This window comes from Abramis brama (genome assembly GCF_963993115.1).
Source record: "Abramis brama genome assembly, chromosome: 14".
Classification (NCBI taxonomy): Eukaryota; Metazoa; Chordata; class Actinopteri; order Cypriniformes; family Leuciscidae; genus Abramis; species Abramis brama.
Window position 1 is genome coordinate 37474160 of NC_139976.1, and position 16842 is coordinate 37491001.

At 39.3% G+C, this 16842-nt stretch overlaps 1 protein-coding gene across 2 annotated transcripts in view; it reads right to left on the reverse strand.

Moving 5' to 3' along the window:
- Positions 1 to 5598: 5598 nt before the first annotated feature.
- The window catches only part of lmf1 (lipase maturation factor 1), a 50042-nt gene continuing 38798 nt past the window's right edge, over positions 5599 to 16842 (reverse strand). For both annotated transcript variants that reach the window (XM_084134572.1, XM_084134571.1), the window contains exons 8-11: positions 14070 to 14223; positions 11540 to 11723; positions 6330 to 6442; positions 5599 to 6155 (exon numbers count right to left, since the gene is read on the reverse strand). In XM_084134572.1, coding sequence (XP_083990698.1) covers positions 5981 to 6155; positions 6330 to 6442; positions 11540 to 11723; positions 14070 to 14223 — 626 coding nt within the window. In that variant the 3' untranslated portion in view covers positions 5599 to 5980. The remainder of the gene's footprint in view (positions 6156 to 6329; positions 6443 to 11539; positions 11724 to 14069; positions 14224 to 16842) is intronic.

The window sequence follows — 16842 nt, forward strand, 5'->3', positions numbered from 1 at the left end:
ACAGCACGCCAAATACACTTTTATTTCATCTGACTTATTTGTAAGTGTGAACTCGTGAAATGTATAGTTATGTTGTGTCTTGTCATGTGTTGTGTATGTTATGTTATGATGTTATGTCATGGCATCTAATGTTATATGTTTAATGTGTCATGTCACGTCATGTCATGTTGTGTTATATATTATGTATTTAAAGAGCAGATCTAGATCCAGAAAGGTTGCAGCCTGTTTCAACTGAAGTTCAAATGAAGAGGATTACATTATGTTACGTTACATATTATATATTTAAATACCTTTTGTTTTTACATGTCTTGTTCATATCTGGTGGAAATGGGCACTTTAAAGCTCTCTCTTGAAATGCATTACTAGTTCAATAAATAAATCAATAAATACAATTTTTGCAGTTCTGTGTAACAGAAAAATTACAGGAGTAATACACTGAAATTAGGACAGTAAATTTTGTTAATTAAGTATAATTATAGTATAATTCATTAAAATTCATATTATAGTATAATTTATTAATGCAATGAAATATCAACACATTTAATCATGTCCCTGATCCGTATATTCTGTAATAAATTATAATAAACTGACTTTTCTCAGCAAATATTGACACATTAATTAGCATATTATTTTATACTATTCATTCGTTTACCCATTTTATTTGATTGACAGCTCTTCTTTGAAAAGTGCTGCTCTTTTCTCAGCACAGAGATGATGTCTGTCAACGGACTTTAATTTATGTTTCCACGCACTCTGAATATATATATTCTATTTTCAGGCTGTGCACACATCTATTTTTACACTACTCTTTTTAAGCTTGTTTTATCCACTACAGTTTCTACCTCAAAGCAACACTGCATCACACACATAAAGCCCATTCTGCATGTTCTGTCTGTATTCATTAGATAAAGTGTTTGTATTTATATCCAGTCTGTACTGTACTTTGACTCCTTTACACATTTCAGAAGCTCTTCCTGAGTTCTCATGCATTATTTCATTTAATGTTCAACAGTATCATCGCATGTACAGTGTGAATGTAGCGAATCATATTAATATCAGAAACAGGCTGTTTTTATTGGCAGCCGTTGATTGAACACAAAAGACTCGTCTTAAGAAGTCTCGTATGTGTAGTAATGCTTCTATTGATACTTTGCACGTGACGTCACAAGTACTGGCTGGCGGGCAAGAACGTCGTTCTCCAGCAACGAAACCCAGTAAACTAATCAAGTGTCGCCAGTTTTACTATACAAAAGTTGGTGTTTTGAGGTGTAAACAACATGCCAGATAGTTGTTGTGCAATTGGATGCACTAACCGCAGATGAGATAAGCAACCTTCACAGTATACACACATCTGTGCATTACCATCAAAGGTAATTTCAACATTTGTTTGAATACAATGGGTGTATGATCATGTAATTAATCGTGTCTTTAAGTTACTGTAGTTTTGTCAATCAACACCACCAGTATTCACCAGCTGGTTCGGCGAGTCAGCTGTTTGTGTTATGAGTCTAAGGGGTTGTTTACACCTGGCCACTTCATGCATCTGATTTATCAAAACGGTTCCATTTACACCTGGTCACATAAATGTGTTTTTGCGAAACGGATTTAAATCCGATCTTCAATTCCCGCGCTAAATGCAGATTTAACGGAGTGCACGTCACCGAAAGCAACAGATATGAGCTGCATTTTATTGATCATCAGCTAAAATTTCAAAATCAAAGACCGCAATAAGAGAGAGCGGCAACAGCCCTGGTAAGATCATTTCGTTTCTCTACTTTTAATGATGATGACTGTGTGTTAAGCGTCTGCGACTTACTTTCACTTTGATTTGCGATCGTTTGCACGTTGGTTTAATGAATATATCAGCTTCTCATCTGCGGTGGTGCGTGTTCCAATAGCGTCGTCATATCTGGCTATACCATTACATATAGCCTATAACACGCTGTCACACGTTTATTTTTTTTAGCATTTTTGGGAGGAGCACAATTTACATATGTGGTTTCAACAACCAGATGCATTTACACTTGTCTAGTTTCGTCTGGAATGTGGCCCAGACCACCTCCTGAAGTGGTTTGAGCGATCGGATTCAAATCCGTCTTGAATGCGTTTCGGAGGGCATTTACACCTGGTCTTTTCACGATCGGATAGCTATCCGATCTGAGAAAACGCATGAAGTGGCCAGGTGTAAACGGCCCCTAAGCTAGACTAAAGGCCCGTACACACCGGGACGAATATCGGCGCACGTTATTCGCCAGCGTTTTTCAACGCGTTTTTTGTGTTCACACCCAAGCGATTTTCGCTGACGATGAGCCGAGTGAACATGCAAATTCATTCCCTGACATTAGATGGCGCTTAATGTAAAACAGAAATACCCCGGTGGCGATTGTCAAACGTTTGTGGGAAAAAGTTGTAGCCTATGTACATGAAAGACAATTAAGTGAAATGAAACTAACCATCAAATTCCCATTTGCTCTGCAATACCACTCCATAACAGTTCTCTTTCATCAAGATTTTTGTAGTCACTGTTGCGTTTGTCATATAGTTCTTTATGTTCCGACACCAACGAGACCAGCAGCTCTACATTCATCTTGCCTTGCATCTTCCTCGTCTTATTTCTTCCCGGCGGCAGTGTAGAGGTGTAGACGCTACTTGGCGTACATCTTCTTCGCCATTATGTATGTGTGCTCGGCAAGACCGTTTTGTGTTTGAGCGCCCCCAAGTTGTGTTTTACTGTAACTTCACAAGCTCCAGACACGCGAGCAAAAGCGCCAATCTCATTGGTCAGATAGTTTTTGACGCGGCGCGTCAAACCAAAAAAACGAACCCGAGGCGTTTTTTTAAAAGTGACGCTTTTACGGGCACTTTAAAGGCCTGTTCACACCGGGACGAATTTCTTTTTGAATTTTTTTGCCTTTAAAGTGCCCGGAAATCATTCATTTTCAATGAATTTTGCCGCTCTCGCCGGCGGCGGTGTGAACGTACAGTTAAGGCCGATTAACGTACAGTTAAGGCCGATTTCGCGCACGATTTTCGCCGACGTTTAACGCCTCGTGACTAAACAAAGGGCGCCAATGTGAGTGTGCACACCGACGCGTAAAACGCCACGCGTAAAAGCGTCACTTTTTAAAAAACGCCTCGGGTTCGTTTTTTTGGTTTGACGCGCCGCGTCAAAAACTATCCGACCAATGAGATTGGCGCTTTTGCTCGCGTGTCTGGAGCTTGTGAAGTTACAGTAAAACACAACTTGGGGGCGCTCAAACACAAAACGGTCTTGCCGAGCACACGTACATAACGGCGAAGAAGATGTACGCCAAGTAGCGTCTACACCTCTACACTGCCGCCGGGAAGAAATAAGACGAGGAAGATGCAAGGCAAGATGAATGTAGAGCTGCTGGTCTCGTTGGTGTCGGAACATAAAGAACTATATGACAAACGCGACAGTGACTACAAAAATCTTGATGAAAGAGAACTGTTATGGAGTGGTATTGCAGAGCAAATGGGAATTTGATGGTTAGTTTCATTTCACTTAATTGTCTTTCATGTACATAGGCTATAACTTTTTCCCACAAACGTTTGACAATCGCCACCGGGGTATTTCTGTTTTACATTAAGCGCCATCTAATGTCAGGGAATGAATTTGCATGTTCACTCGGCTCATCGTCAGCGGAAATCGCTTGGGTGTGAACACAAAAAACGCGTTGAAAAACGCTGGCGAATAACGTGCGCCGATATTCGTCCCGGTGTGTACGGGCCTTGACGCTCTCGCCGGTGGCGGTGTGAACGCACAGTAACAGCTGTCGTCTTTTGCTAACAATAACAGAAGTGTGTGATAGGTTGTTTTGAGGTTTGCGATATCTATGATTTTCAATGAGAACCAGAGATGACCCAACAGTAGAGCTAGATTATTTACGGAGGAATTATTACTGCTCGATTATCTTAAAAAAAACTTGTCTGCTTTACACAATTTAGCTACCTTGGAGTTAATCCTAGTCCATAGTTATGCAGCTAGCTCGCTAACAGACTTGATAGCTACTAGAAAGTCCTGGAACTACAGGACTCGACGTTGAAAATACCCGTTTGTTGCCCGCCAGGTATCCGTGGTAGTCACGTGACTGCAAAGTATCAATATACTGGAGAAACTGCAAACCAAAATGCAAATCATTACCATGTTTTCAGGGATTGCTCTGGTATTAAAAGTGCATTGTTGTGTAATATTTAGGAGGATCTGTTGACAGAAATGCGATATCATATACAGACCCTTTCCAAAAAATTAGAATAACATGGAAAAGTTTATTTATTTCCATAATTCCATTCAAAACGTTAAACTTCCATAGATTATAGATTATAGATGGCTGCGTTGAGTGGACAGCACAGTGGACCAACACCAGCCGATGACATGGCTCCCCAAACCAACACAGACTGTGGAAACTTCACACTGGACTTCAAGCATCTTGGATTGTGTGCCTCTCCATTCTTCCTCCAGACTCTGGGACCTTGCTTTCCAAATGAGATGCAAAATTTGCTCTCATCAGAAAAGAGGACTTTGGTCCACTGTGCTTTATTAAATCCAGAGTCAACGCAGCCGTCTACCAGGACATTTCCAGAGCACTTCATGCTTCCTTCATTTTCCAGCAGGATTTGCACCTGCCCACACTGCCAAAACCTGGTTCAGTGACCATGGTATCACTGTGTAATTACTGTGTGATTTCATGTAATATTCGAATTTTTTGAAATCCTGTTTTCGTGGGTTTTATGAGCTGGAAGCCCAAATTATGTACAAATAAACAACTAAATACTTGAAATCGTTTAAGTTGTGGGCCCTGAATCTATAATCTATGGAAGTTTAACGTTTTGAATGGAATTATGGAAATAAATAAACTTTCTAAAATATTCTAATTTTTTGGAAAGGGTCTGTACATAACTATGTTTTCAGTGGTGTATAAAGACCTTACAAAGACCTTAAAAAAAATATCGCCTGCGGGTCTCCTTACATCGACATGTTTCTACAGTGGCCCTAAACGGACAAACGCGTTTCGTCACAATGTTGTTCTTCGTGCAGAGAAGCGAGCTAAAGTCAGCGAATAAAACACTGACACAATGATGAACAAGTAACAGTAATATTCGCAATAACATATCGTTTTAGTGAATAATTAAGTAAACCTAATTTCTTAATTTATCTTTGTAAAGAAACCTCATTGCTTAACTGGCTCTTCTCTGCTGTCTCAGACGACGACATCACTTCCTGTCGGCCACCATAACTTCTGTTGGGTGCGATTCGCAACCTCACCACTAGATGCCGCTAAAATTACACACTGCACCTTTAAGGATTATTGAAGAGGAATACACATTGCTTCACAAGATATTTTTAAATGTTTGATATCATTTGACAGTAAAACCTTATATTTTGGATATATATGGTTAAAAAGAGATACATATTTAATGAATATACTGCTGGTGGCAGTTAAAAACACAAGAGCCCAACCCTAAATGCATGGATGGAAATCACAATGGACATTTACAAATTAGAGAAGATAACAGCATTTTTAAATCATAAACTGGAACAATTTGCTTTGTGCTGGGAAAAATGGACCAACTATGCAACATCTCAAAGACCTGATTTTATTTTCTAGAAAGACTACACCCTGTATGTACATAGTTCTTTTCTTCTTTTTTGTTTTGTTTAAAAAAAAAAAATTACATTTCTGATGAGTAGATGTACGGCAAACACTACTGTATTGTGTATGTATGGGCATATATTTGTATGTTGTGTGCGTATATTTTTGATTTGAAGATATCCGATATATCTGATGTACATCTGATTGAAGTGTAACGTTTATCTGAAAAAAGAAAAGAAAAAAAAAAGAAGTCTCTTATGTACTTTGTCTTTGTCTTTGGCACCGTTTTATCAAGCCCAGATAGGATATACTTCAGTGTGTGACATACAACTGGACGTCCCAGATGTCGTGTGTGTGGAGACGGTTTAATCTGTGTCAGGCAGAGGCCAGTTCCTGGACTGGAAGTAGTTCCTGAGGCCATCCAGGTTGACAGGGGGGAAGTAAGGTCCGATACGCTTCCTGATCCACCATTTCCCCTGAGCGGCGCTGACACTGCCAGGACGTGTGAACTTATAGCGGAAATGCTCTCCTCGAATCCACCTGGAACGACAAAGTGCCTTCAACCTCCAAATGCATGTTTTAGCTCATTAAATTCACAATCTACAGAATCAAGAGAACAAACACTCCATCAGAGACTCAGTCATTTTATAAAATGTGGAATCCTGTCCTTTCCTTTGTTGAGACCTGGCGTATCTGATGGTCAGTGAACTTTACCTGGGTTTCTCTCTGTCCTGGAATGGATTGTGTGCCATTAGGGAAAGAATCGTGGAGTCATTTGCCAACAGTCGACCTGCGATGTGAATCACCCACTCGCTCTGCTCGTACGTCTGAAAGACACAAAACCAGAGAAATGATCACATGATCACTGTAAACCAGAGAACTGATCACATGATCACTGTATCTCAAAACCAGAGAACTGATCACATGATCACTGTATCTCAAAACCAGAGAAATGATCACATGATCACTGTAAACCAGAGAACTGATCACATGATCACTGTAAACCAGAGAACTGATCACATGATCACTGTATCTCCAAACCAGAGAAATGATCACATGATCACTGTATCTCAAAACCAGAGAACTGATCACATGATCACTGTAAACCAGAGAACTGATCACATGATCACTGTATCTCAAAACCAGAGCCGTTCAGACAAACATCAGTCACTGAAGATTTACAGCACAACTCAAGCATGTTTACAGTACAATAACTACTGTAAGAAACTTCGGTTACACTTTATCTTAAGGTGTCATTGATACAGTGTATTTATATATTTAAGTACTGAATAATTATAATTAACTACATGTACTTATTATAGGGTTAGGATTTGGTTGAGGGTTAATTGCATGTAAGTATACATAATTTACTGTTATAAATACGGTAAGTACATGTAATGTGTAACAAGGACACTGTAGAATAAAGTGTTACCAAAGCTTCCATTATATGCTGCAATGCAGCTGTTCAAAGGTCAGAAATAAAGGTCGCTTTGGATAAAGGCGTCTGCTAAATGACTAAATGAAATGTAAATGTAAAAATGTCACATTCACATTCACTTAAAGATCACAGTTATCAAACTCCATCATCACTGCAGGGAAAAAGCGCCCGTTTGTAATGAATAACAGCGATTCAGAAGATTGATGATCTCATTTGTCTGTGCACCTATCGGTGTGTGTGTGTGTGTGTTACATAAGGATTATAAATAATCTTAAAGGGGTCATATAATGCCATTTTTGTACAAGTTAAGGTCTAAATGAAAAGTTTGTAATATACTTTAATACGACAATTCACCATGACGTCACAACAGTAATAGACGTTCTTCCGGGTGGCAAAAGCTGAAGCGTTCCTATGGCAACGCTAGTAAATTGCTTGGAAGGGAGACCCACAGTCGACAGTAAAAATGTAATAAAAATAAAAAAAAATATTTAATATAATGCGTTTTTTATCATAATAACAACTGTGTTTAATGATATAAGTAAAAAACATAATAAATATGTAATATAGTAGGCCTACACATAATTAGCAAAATACTCTCTCTTTTTTTTTTTCCAGCCAAAATAAATATAGCATAGTCATTAAATGGCTTTCCTGAGGTAAATGTTATGTGACAATTGTTCTCCAGCTGTTATATTGACCTTTGCGCGGTTGAAAAACACTGATTGGTCTATAATATGTATGAGGAATATACATTTCGGTAAGTTTGCATGTGAAAAGTGACGGTGAATGCGTGAGAGTGGGCAGCCCTCTTTTACTTCAGGCAGTGACTGGCAATGAGTCTGATCTTCAAAAGAGACAAGTTTACTAATATTAGTCTTGAATTTCCCCGGCGGAAGATAAATGCTCTGCTGTGATTTTGTAGATGGACCGTTTTGAGAATACACGAAGCACAGTTGAAGGGCAAGCAGGGTTGGCAGCAGAAATGTAAACGTTGGATGAATCATATAATTTAGGGGATCGTTAAGATTTCCTACTTTTGACGACACGACGTCCACTCAGAGCCGTTGAAAGATCCAGCCGGCGACTTTTATTTAAATTCACCGGCTGGATCTCTTCAGTTAGTCAGTAGAAGCCGCTCGCGTTCTGCCACCCGGAAGTATCTTGGTGCCTATTGTTTACAAACATTCTGAAAAGGCCTATTAAAAATTCTCATTAGTATTGTAAGAAAACACTCATTTTACCTGGTCAAAAACAGCTCTGTTTTCAGCACTCCGTTTAAGTGCACGTGTCTTTAAATGATAATGAGCTTTGCTCACCCCGCCCCTCTGTTCTGTGGGCGTTTGACACACACACGTGGAGTGTTGCCTTAACAGCTGAGGGTATATTTTGGAGAATGGCAGCGGGAGTCTCTGAGGACACATCTGTGCAACCGTATCAATGTGAACCGGAGTCGGACCCGGAACAAGACGACGCCCCGAAGAAGTTCGACAATTAAGGCTCGAACAGGACGTTTCTGAATGGTTGGTTAACGTAATGTCACTTTGACCCATCTTTGTGTGTACTGGCAGGGTAGAGTAGTGAGATACGAACGCTAACGTTATGTGTTTACTGATGTATACGTTAGTTCATTGACAGAGTGATGTTACAGCTAATGGTCATGAAAAACATTTTACTTTAGCTTTACACTGACCCTCATTTATAAAGCAGTCTGGTGAGAAATGATTCGCGCAAACATGAAAGCATGGACGTTGATCGTGGGGAATATTCCCTTCGAAAACAAACTCAGCCACTGCGTCTTCAGCGGTTCGGATTTAGGAACATCAAAATGATGCCGTATTCGTTATTACACCCAAGAGCAGAACACCACAGTCGCTCAGACGCCATTCTGCTCCAGCGTATCAACAATGCGGACTATGATTGACAGCTCGCTCACGAGCGAGGGCGGGTCTGTGTTGAAACGCTGCTGTCAATCAACAATCGTGGGAGGGGCGTCTGACCGTGTGACGTCACAAGATCGAACGGCTTGATTTGAGACGGGAAAACATACAAGAAGATTAAAAAAAAACACTGGATGGATTTTTATCATTATATGATGGTTGTGTACAGGCACACATTTCAGTACAATCAACTTGTAAAAGTGCATGTACCATTATATGACCCCTTTAATGCTTTCTATTGACCAGGATTTTTGTACTGGGGTAAATTCATCTCCTGCTGAAGAAATGATTAAAAGAAAGTGACAGCAGTGATTGCGACAAACAAAGACGCCACAATTCAACATTCATACATCCACATTAGAACTGAAGAAAAACATAAAATACAATAAAATAGCAAGTTTTTTGGCTTGGAAACTAACAAACATGAATGCACTCTTCTTTATATGTATTCATGTTGGTTTCATATAATATGGTTTTGAAAAACCTTTTATACCTTTTTTTTTTAGAAAACGTTTTAAAAAAAATGTAATTTGGTGTACAATGTAAAAAGAACATATTTTCCTTACCCCTTAAATGTGTGTGTACACATCCTAATCACTATTTTCAAAAAAGATATTAAATATATTTTGTTTTTGTTTTACAGATATCATGATTTATTCATTCATAAATATTATTAAATTTGTAGGGAGTCGCACCACACATTTATAAACATCAAAAATATATAGTTTGAATGAATTTTAATGCAGAAACTGCATAGAAGAGTGTGTGTGTATAAACTGCCTTCATAATGTAGTTTTGACATCGATTTCCAGATGCTTAATAACCCAGAGTGGACGTATTTTTAATAATCTGAAACCTCCAAAGCAACTTATATAATGTAAATATTGTCAAGAAAGCAAAGTTCACACATTTTGATTGCCACTATATTTATGTCTGTTTATATGGTTAGTAGTCACAATTAAAGATTGTTGTGGAACGAGCAGAACTAAAACATTTAGAGTTTATAGTATTTAAAAGGGTTAAAAGAAACGTAATAGATATATTTTCGATATAACACAACTGAGTTGATCTGAATAATGACTGCTTTACCGCAGAATTTGATTTTTTAATGAAGTCTGCATTATTGATTCTGTTATTTTCATGTTTATTAATGTGAAGCTGCTTTGAAACAGTGTGTATTGTATAAAGTCTGACCTGACTTGACTTTAGCAAATGTTTAATTTTATTTATCTGTATTTTACATTCTTTCTGAATGTAATAATACAATTTCTCTCTCTCTCTCTCTCTCTCTCTCTCTCTCTCTCTCTCTCTCTCTCTCTCTCTCTCACACACACACACACACACACTCTCAGACAGACAGACACACACACACACACTCACTCACTGACAGACAGACAGACAGACACACACACACTCACATACACAAACACTCTCTCTCTCTCTCTCTCTCTCTCTCACACACACTCACACACTCTCTATCACACACACACACACACACTCACTCACTCACTCTCAGACAGACAGACACACACACTCAGTCTCAGACAGATACACACACACACACACACACACACACACGCACTCACTCTCAGACAGAGAGAGAGACAGACACACACACACACACTCTCTCTCTCTCTCTCTCTCCCTCTCTCTCTCACACACACACACACTCATTCACTATATAGTGAAACGCTTCTGAAACAAGAACAGATTGGATGATTTGATTTGATGAATTGATTGAATGGTTGTGGTTTGCTATTGGCTGATCTCATGTGAGTGACAGGTTGTCCCGCCCACATCATCAGAGAAGAGAAGAGAAGAGAAGAGAAGAGAGGAGAAGAGAAGAGAAGAGAAGAGAAGAGAGGAGAAGAGAAGAGAAGAGAAGAGAAGAGAAGAGAAGAGAAGAGAAGAGAAGAGAAGAGAAGAGAAGAGAAGAGAAGAGAAGAGAAGCTGCAAGAGGAACTTATTCTGATTCAAGATTACCAGGAACATGAATTTTAAAGGGGTCCTATTATGCTTACATTTTCAACTTTCTTTAGTGTTCTTTAGTTTCAAAGCACAAAGTCCCTCCAGCATAAATTATTCTCTATATCAGTGTCAGTGTTTCTGAACTCCTGAAACGCCTCCATTGTAGTCTTGAGTTTCTTCCGCGAACGAACACGTCACAATATTCCTCATTATAATAATTAATGTACAGCATAAAGGGGCGGGGCACTGGTTGAGTTAGTTAGTAGTGTGTTAAACTGGCGGTTATGGAAAGGGACAGGACATTTCCCAAACACACTCTAAGCGCTCGACCAATCACAACACACTGCTCCAGCCGACCAATTAGAGCACAGAGTGCTTTTCAGAAGGAGGGGCTTCATAGAGACAGGAACTAAACAGAGCGTTACTGACAGACTGGGAAGAGAGGAGCCGCAACAATGGAGAATATGAACATTCAAGAATGAAAACCTGTTCTAGTAATGCCTAAAAACAACATTGAGACCTCCATAAAAAAACTAAATCAATACAAGAATTGTCCATTTTGGATTGATGGTGACTTTAACCTGTAAAGCAGCGAACCACATGAGCCAGTCCAGTCTGTAGTGATACGGTGAGATGAGGCACGGTCTTCTATCCAGAGCTCCAGGTTTGCACAGGAACTCGTACTCTTCCCAGATCACCCCCTCTCCGGTGTGGTTCACGCTCATCGTTCCCTGAAACACCACCTCCGTGCGCTCCTTCGTGATGCTGAGAGAGAGAGAGAGAGAGAGAGAGAGAGGTAGAGAGAGAGAGAGAGAGTAGAGAGAGAGAGAGAGAGAGGTAGAGAGAGAGAGAGGTAGAGAGAGAGAGAGAGAGAGAGAGAGAGAGAGGTAGAGAGAGAGAGAGAGAGAGAGAGAGAGAGAGAAAGAGAGAGAGAGAGAGAGAGAGATGTCTTATAATTCAAACTGTCTTATATTTTGGGAGAGAAAGAAGAATGTTCACCTGGCAGCGCAAACTGCTTTTAAACTACTCTCTGTACTTTCTTTGTTTGTGTTTTTTTTTACTGTGATATATTTATGTATAATATGGAAATGTGTTTTGTTTTTTTTATCTATATATTTGTATATGTCTATTGCTTTGGGAATATTGCAGTATTTTACACAGTCATGCCAATAAAGCTCATTTGAATTGAATTGAACTGAGAGAGAGAGAGATAGAGAGAGAGGTAGAGAGAGAGAGGGTTAGGAGAGGTAGAGAGAGAGGTACAGAGAGGTAGAGAGAGAGGTAGAGAGAGAGAGGTAGAGAGAGAGAGAGGTAGAGAGAGAGTGCAGCGGCTCTGCCATCTGCTGGTTACTGATGAGGTTTATATTAAAGGTGCTGTATGTAACTTTTTCACTCTACTAAAGCATAAAAATACCATAATATAATATCTATCCACCAGGGTGGGTCCCCGAGAACTAATGTTTCTCTAAGGGAAATTTTCCTGGTTGCATTCGCAGCGCCAGTAGGAACTCTGAAGTGACGTGAGCCGCGCTTGTTGTTGTGACTTTTATTGTGACGGCGCTGAGAACGCCAGAGCCTGAGCATTCTCCGTGTCCATTCGCTTACGATCTAGCAGTCCTGTCGAATACGTTATTAGAGAGAGCTGTTATACACAGAAAGCAGACAGTAATGAAGAGTTATTAGCGTATGGCGTGTGGTTGATGTCCAGTGTTGCTGAGCAGAAATACATAATCATGTTTCTCTTGGTCTCCTCAAAGTTGCATTGGATTTTCTCTCCTCAGCGTAAAGGTTAAGAGGCTCATCTATCACTGTTTTCCATGTTCGCAGAGCGAACACTAGCGAACACTAACGTCACGGATAGTTCCTATAGTGCTGGTTTAGACCGACTCTGAAGTACGAGCTAAATTAGTTCCTCCAAAAGGAGTTCCTAGAACTAAAATCGAACTATGAAAAGGTTCCTCCGGTCAACTTACAGTGTGTAAGTTTCCTCGGCTTTCATTGTCAATTGACCCTTTGCAGGGAGTTTGATTGACAGGCGATCTGACCAATCATAATCCGCCATCCACCGAATCCGTCATTTTTGTCCGACAAATCAGTCAGGAGAGTTCGTAGATTAACGTTGCAGGACTTGAACTTGAAAAGCGGAGTGTACTGACGTCTTTCCGCGGTTAAACAACATTCCTTCTGATGTTCATTCATGTTTATTTGATGCTATAAATGAACTAGAAGGAAGAGATGATCGGTTCACGAGGAGCTTTAACTGAGCGATCTGTCAGACACATTAAAGAGACACAAAACGCTATTTATTGTTTACATTTCTTTAAAAAATGACAAATCTGAAAGTTGAGACTTTAAGATCAGAAGTAAGTTGGTCTGTCCTGTGTGTCAGTCTGTGTAACAGTGTCCTCTCTGCTCCGCGATGTGTGTTTCACTGTGTGAGAACAGTGTGTGTGAGAGAGGCGTGGCTTGTCGGACATAGCAACAGTAACTAAAGGGGGCGGGTCTTTGCGAACGGTCAATTCACCCCACCCTCTTTAGTTACTGTTGCTATCTCGGACAAACAAACGGAGTTGCTAACTGTCTTTCAATGACAGCTGTCAGTGTGAAAACCTTGTCCCAAGATGTTTTTGATTAAATCTGGACACAAAAGGACCACCTCTTTGTCATGCTGGTGAATGTGCGCACAGTAATTCAAAACATGAAAACCCGGCCATCCTCTCAGGAAACCTGGAATCAGTGTTACAAGTACCACAGGCACATCATTTTATCATTTTTGTAGTATAAAACAGCATAAAACCGACGAGAGTTTCAGATCTTCCGATGTTTCTCTATGGCGGTGAAACCTAAAGATGTCCGAGTTCCCCGTGCAACTGATCCTCAACTGTCATTGGCTGATCTGCGTCCGAGGGGAGGGGCTTACCGATAGGTCAATTGCGCTCGTTCCTGTTCGTCTCCTTAATCTGGCAACCCGCTAAGCGTCGAGTCTGAGCAGGAGGCGGGAGAAACAACCATCTCCGATATTTTGAATGTGGACTGCAGTACCGATTTCGACCACTAGCTGTGGATATTACAAACTGCACCTTTAAGCTCAGACAGACACGGATGCGGTACCTGCCGAAGGCTCCGTACGTGTTGACGATCCTCAGCGGATCAAACGAGGTGTTCATCAGCTGTCTGGAGCTCAGCAGGTTCATCACCACCGGGACACTCAGACACGCTATCAGGAGACCCAGAGACACGTTCAGCACACGTCTGATCAACACACCTGAGACAAGAGAGAGAGAGAGAGAGAGAGAGAGAGGGGAGAGAGAGAGAGAGAGAGAGGAGGGAGAGAGAGAGAGAGAGAGAGGGGGAGGAGAGAGAGAGAGAGAGAGAGAGAGAGGGGAGAGAGTGAGAGTGAGTGAGTGAGTGAGTGAGTGAGTGAGTGAGTGAGTGAGAGAGAGAGAGAGAGAGAGACTTTTGACTTTTACAACCCTTTTATTCTACATAGTTAAAAAATGTAGATATACATTATTCCATCACATTCACATTAAACACACTTTTAAAAAATAAATAAATAAACATATGTATTCCATGTTCTTAACACATTCAATTATAAATCACCCATTACCAATTAAAACCCAACCCCCCATACTCATTCACTGTAACCAGTGCTTCCTTAACACCCCATCTCCATTTAAATAAAAGAACATTATTAATATGCTTGTATATTCTATAACCACTCGTGCTTCCACCAAGGATCTGAATAAAGCCACCATACAAATGTCTCTTCCTGCATTTTTTTCCTGATGAGATTTCAAAATTGCTAATTTAGCTTGACCTATGACAAAATTAGCAAGTACACATTGTTCTTGTAAAGATTTCCTATAACAACAGCCCAATATAAATAAGCTATTAGTATACAGAAACCCTAATTTTGTTATTATTTTTCTCAACCGTACAAAAATAGGATCAAGTCTAGGGCAGTCACAAAACATATGAAAAATAGTATCAAGAGCATCACAAAATGGGCAATTCGATGTAACATTTCCATTCATCCTTGCAACAAATTGATTTGTAGCTAGGATACAATGGATCAATCTCCAATGAAGATCACCACATCTCTTAGAAAGTGGAGGTTTATACAGAAGTCTCCAAGATGGAAAAGTATCTTCAGATATAGAGAGTTGAGATCTCCATTTAGTATCGACTTTTCCTTTCAACTGACCCAAATGTAAAGTTTTAACGCATATGTGATACAATATTTATTTATATTCAAAAACCAATTTTCCATAACCTTTTAATAAGAAAATAGAACCAGATTCATCAATGCCACATTCTTTAGGAAACACCTTTAACTGAGGAAAGTTCAGCCATACAACATCATCTTCCAAAACATGATTAATAAAGTGATCAAATGATAGAGGAATGGAGGATTTAAAACCCCTAACAAATCCTTCTATAATTCTAAGAGAATTCAAGCCAACTTGATCAGCAAGTGACTGTGAAGTTCTCCATTGACTGGGACTGATTATACTGCTGCTCAAACCTACATTTACTCATCCAGGACATATTCAATTGATCAAAAGTGGCAGTAAAGACATTTATAATGTTACAAAAGATTCAGTTTCAAATAAATGCTGTTCTTTTGAACTTTCTATTCATCAAATAATCCTGGAAAATAAAATGCATCACGGTTTCCTTTTTTCAACATTGATAATAATCATAAATATTTCTTGAGCATCAAATCATCATATTAGAGTGATTTCTGAAGGATCATGTGACACTGAAGACTGGAGTAATGATGCTGAAAATTCAGCTTTGATCACAGGAATAAATTACACTTTACTATATATTCACATAGAAAACAGATGATTTACATTAAAATAATATTTATAAATTTTTTTCTTTATTTTTGACCAAAATATTTCACCCAACCTTTGTGTGCAAAGCAATTTTTTTGCGTGTTTTGTGATGTTTTATTATTAGTCTGTTTTTTTTTGGGGGGGGGGGGTTCAAATTTTCAATTTTGCTAATCCGGTTTGATTCTGGTATTTATTGCATTTGTCTTGATTTTACAGCACTTTGGAACAACATTTGTTGTTTTTAATTCGTTATTTAACCAAAAACTGGTTACACTTTATTTTAAGAAAACTTAGTACTCAAATAAGTACTGAGTAATATTAACTACATGTACTTACTATAGAGTTAGGGTTAGTTACTTGTAATTATGCATCATTTACTGTCATTACTATAGTAAATACAAGTAATAACATGCAACTACGTCACCTTAAAGGGGGGGTATAATGCCCTTTTCACAAGATGTAAAATAAGTCTCTGATGTCCCCAGAGTGTGTGTGTGAAGTTTTAGCTCAAAATACCCCACAGATATTTTTATATAGCATGTTAAAATTGTCACTTTTTGAGGGTGAGCAAAAACACACCGTTTTGTGTCTGTTCCTTTAAATGCAAATGAGCTGCTGCTCCCAGCACAGGGGGCGGAGCTTCAAGAGCTCGTGTCCTTTTACCTCACACAGACACACACTGAAAATTTCTAAAACTTTTAGTCTTTTATGTTCAAACCGGAGTCAGACAATGATGGAGAGACTCAAGAAGAAGTGACAACATGTAGAAGCAACAGGACATTTCTGAATGGTTAGTTGATGAATTTATGAAGCTGATGTGTAGTTATCTTCTAGTCATTGATTAGCATATTCTGTCATGATAATCTATAAATCGTGTTCAGGGGGCGGGGTTTATGTAAATTTTAGGGTAAGTGATGTCACTAGGCCGGGAGGAATGCCGTGTAGTCATTACACACTAACTGAAGTTAGAAAAGTGAAATCATAATCAACCACCCCTTTAAAATAAAGTGTTACCAAAAAACTTTGCCAAACACTGAAGT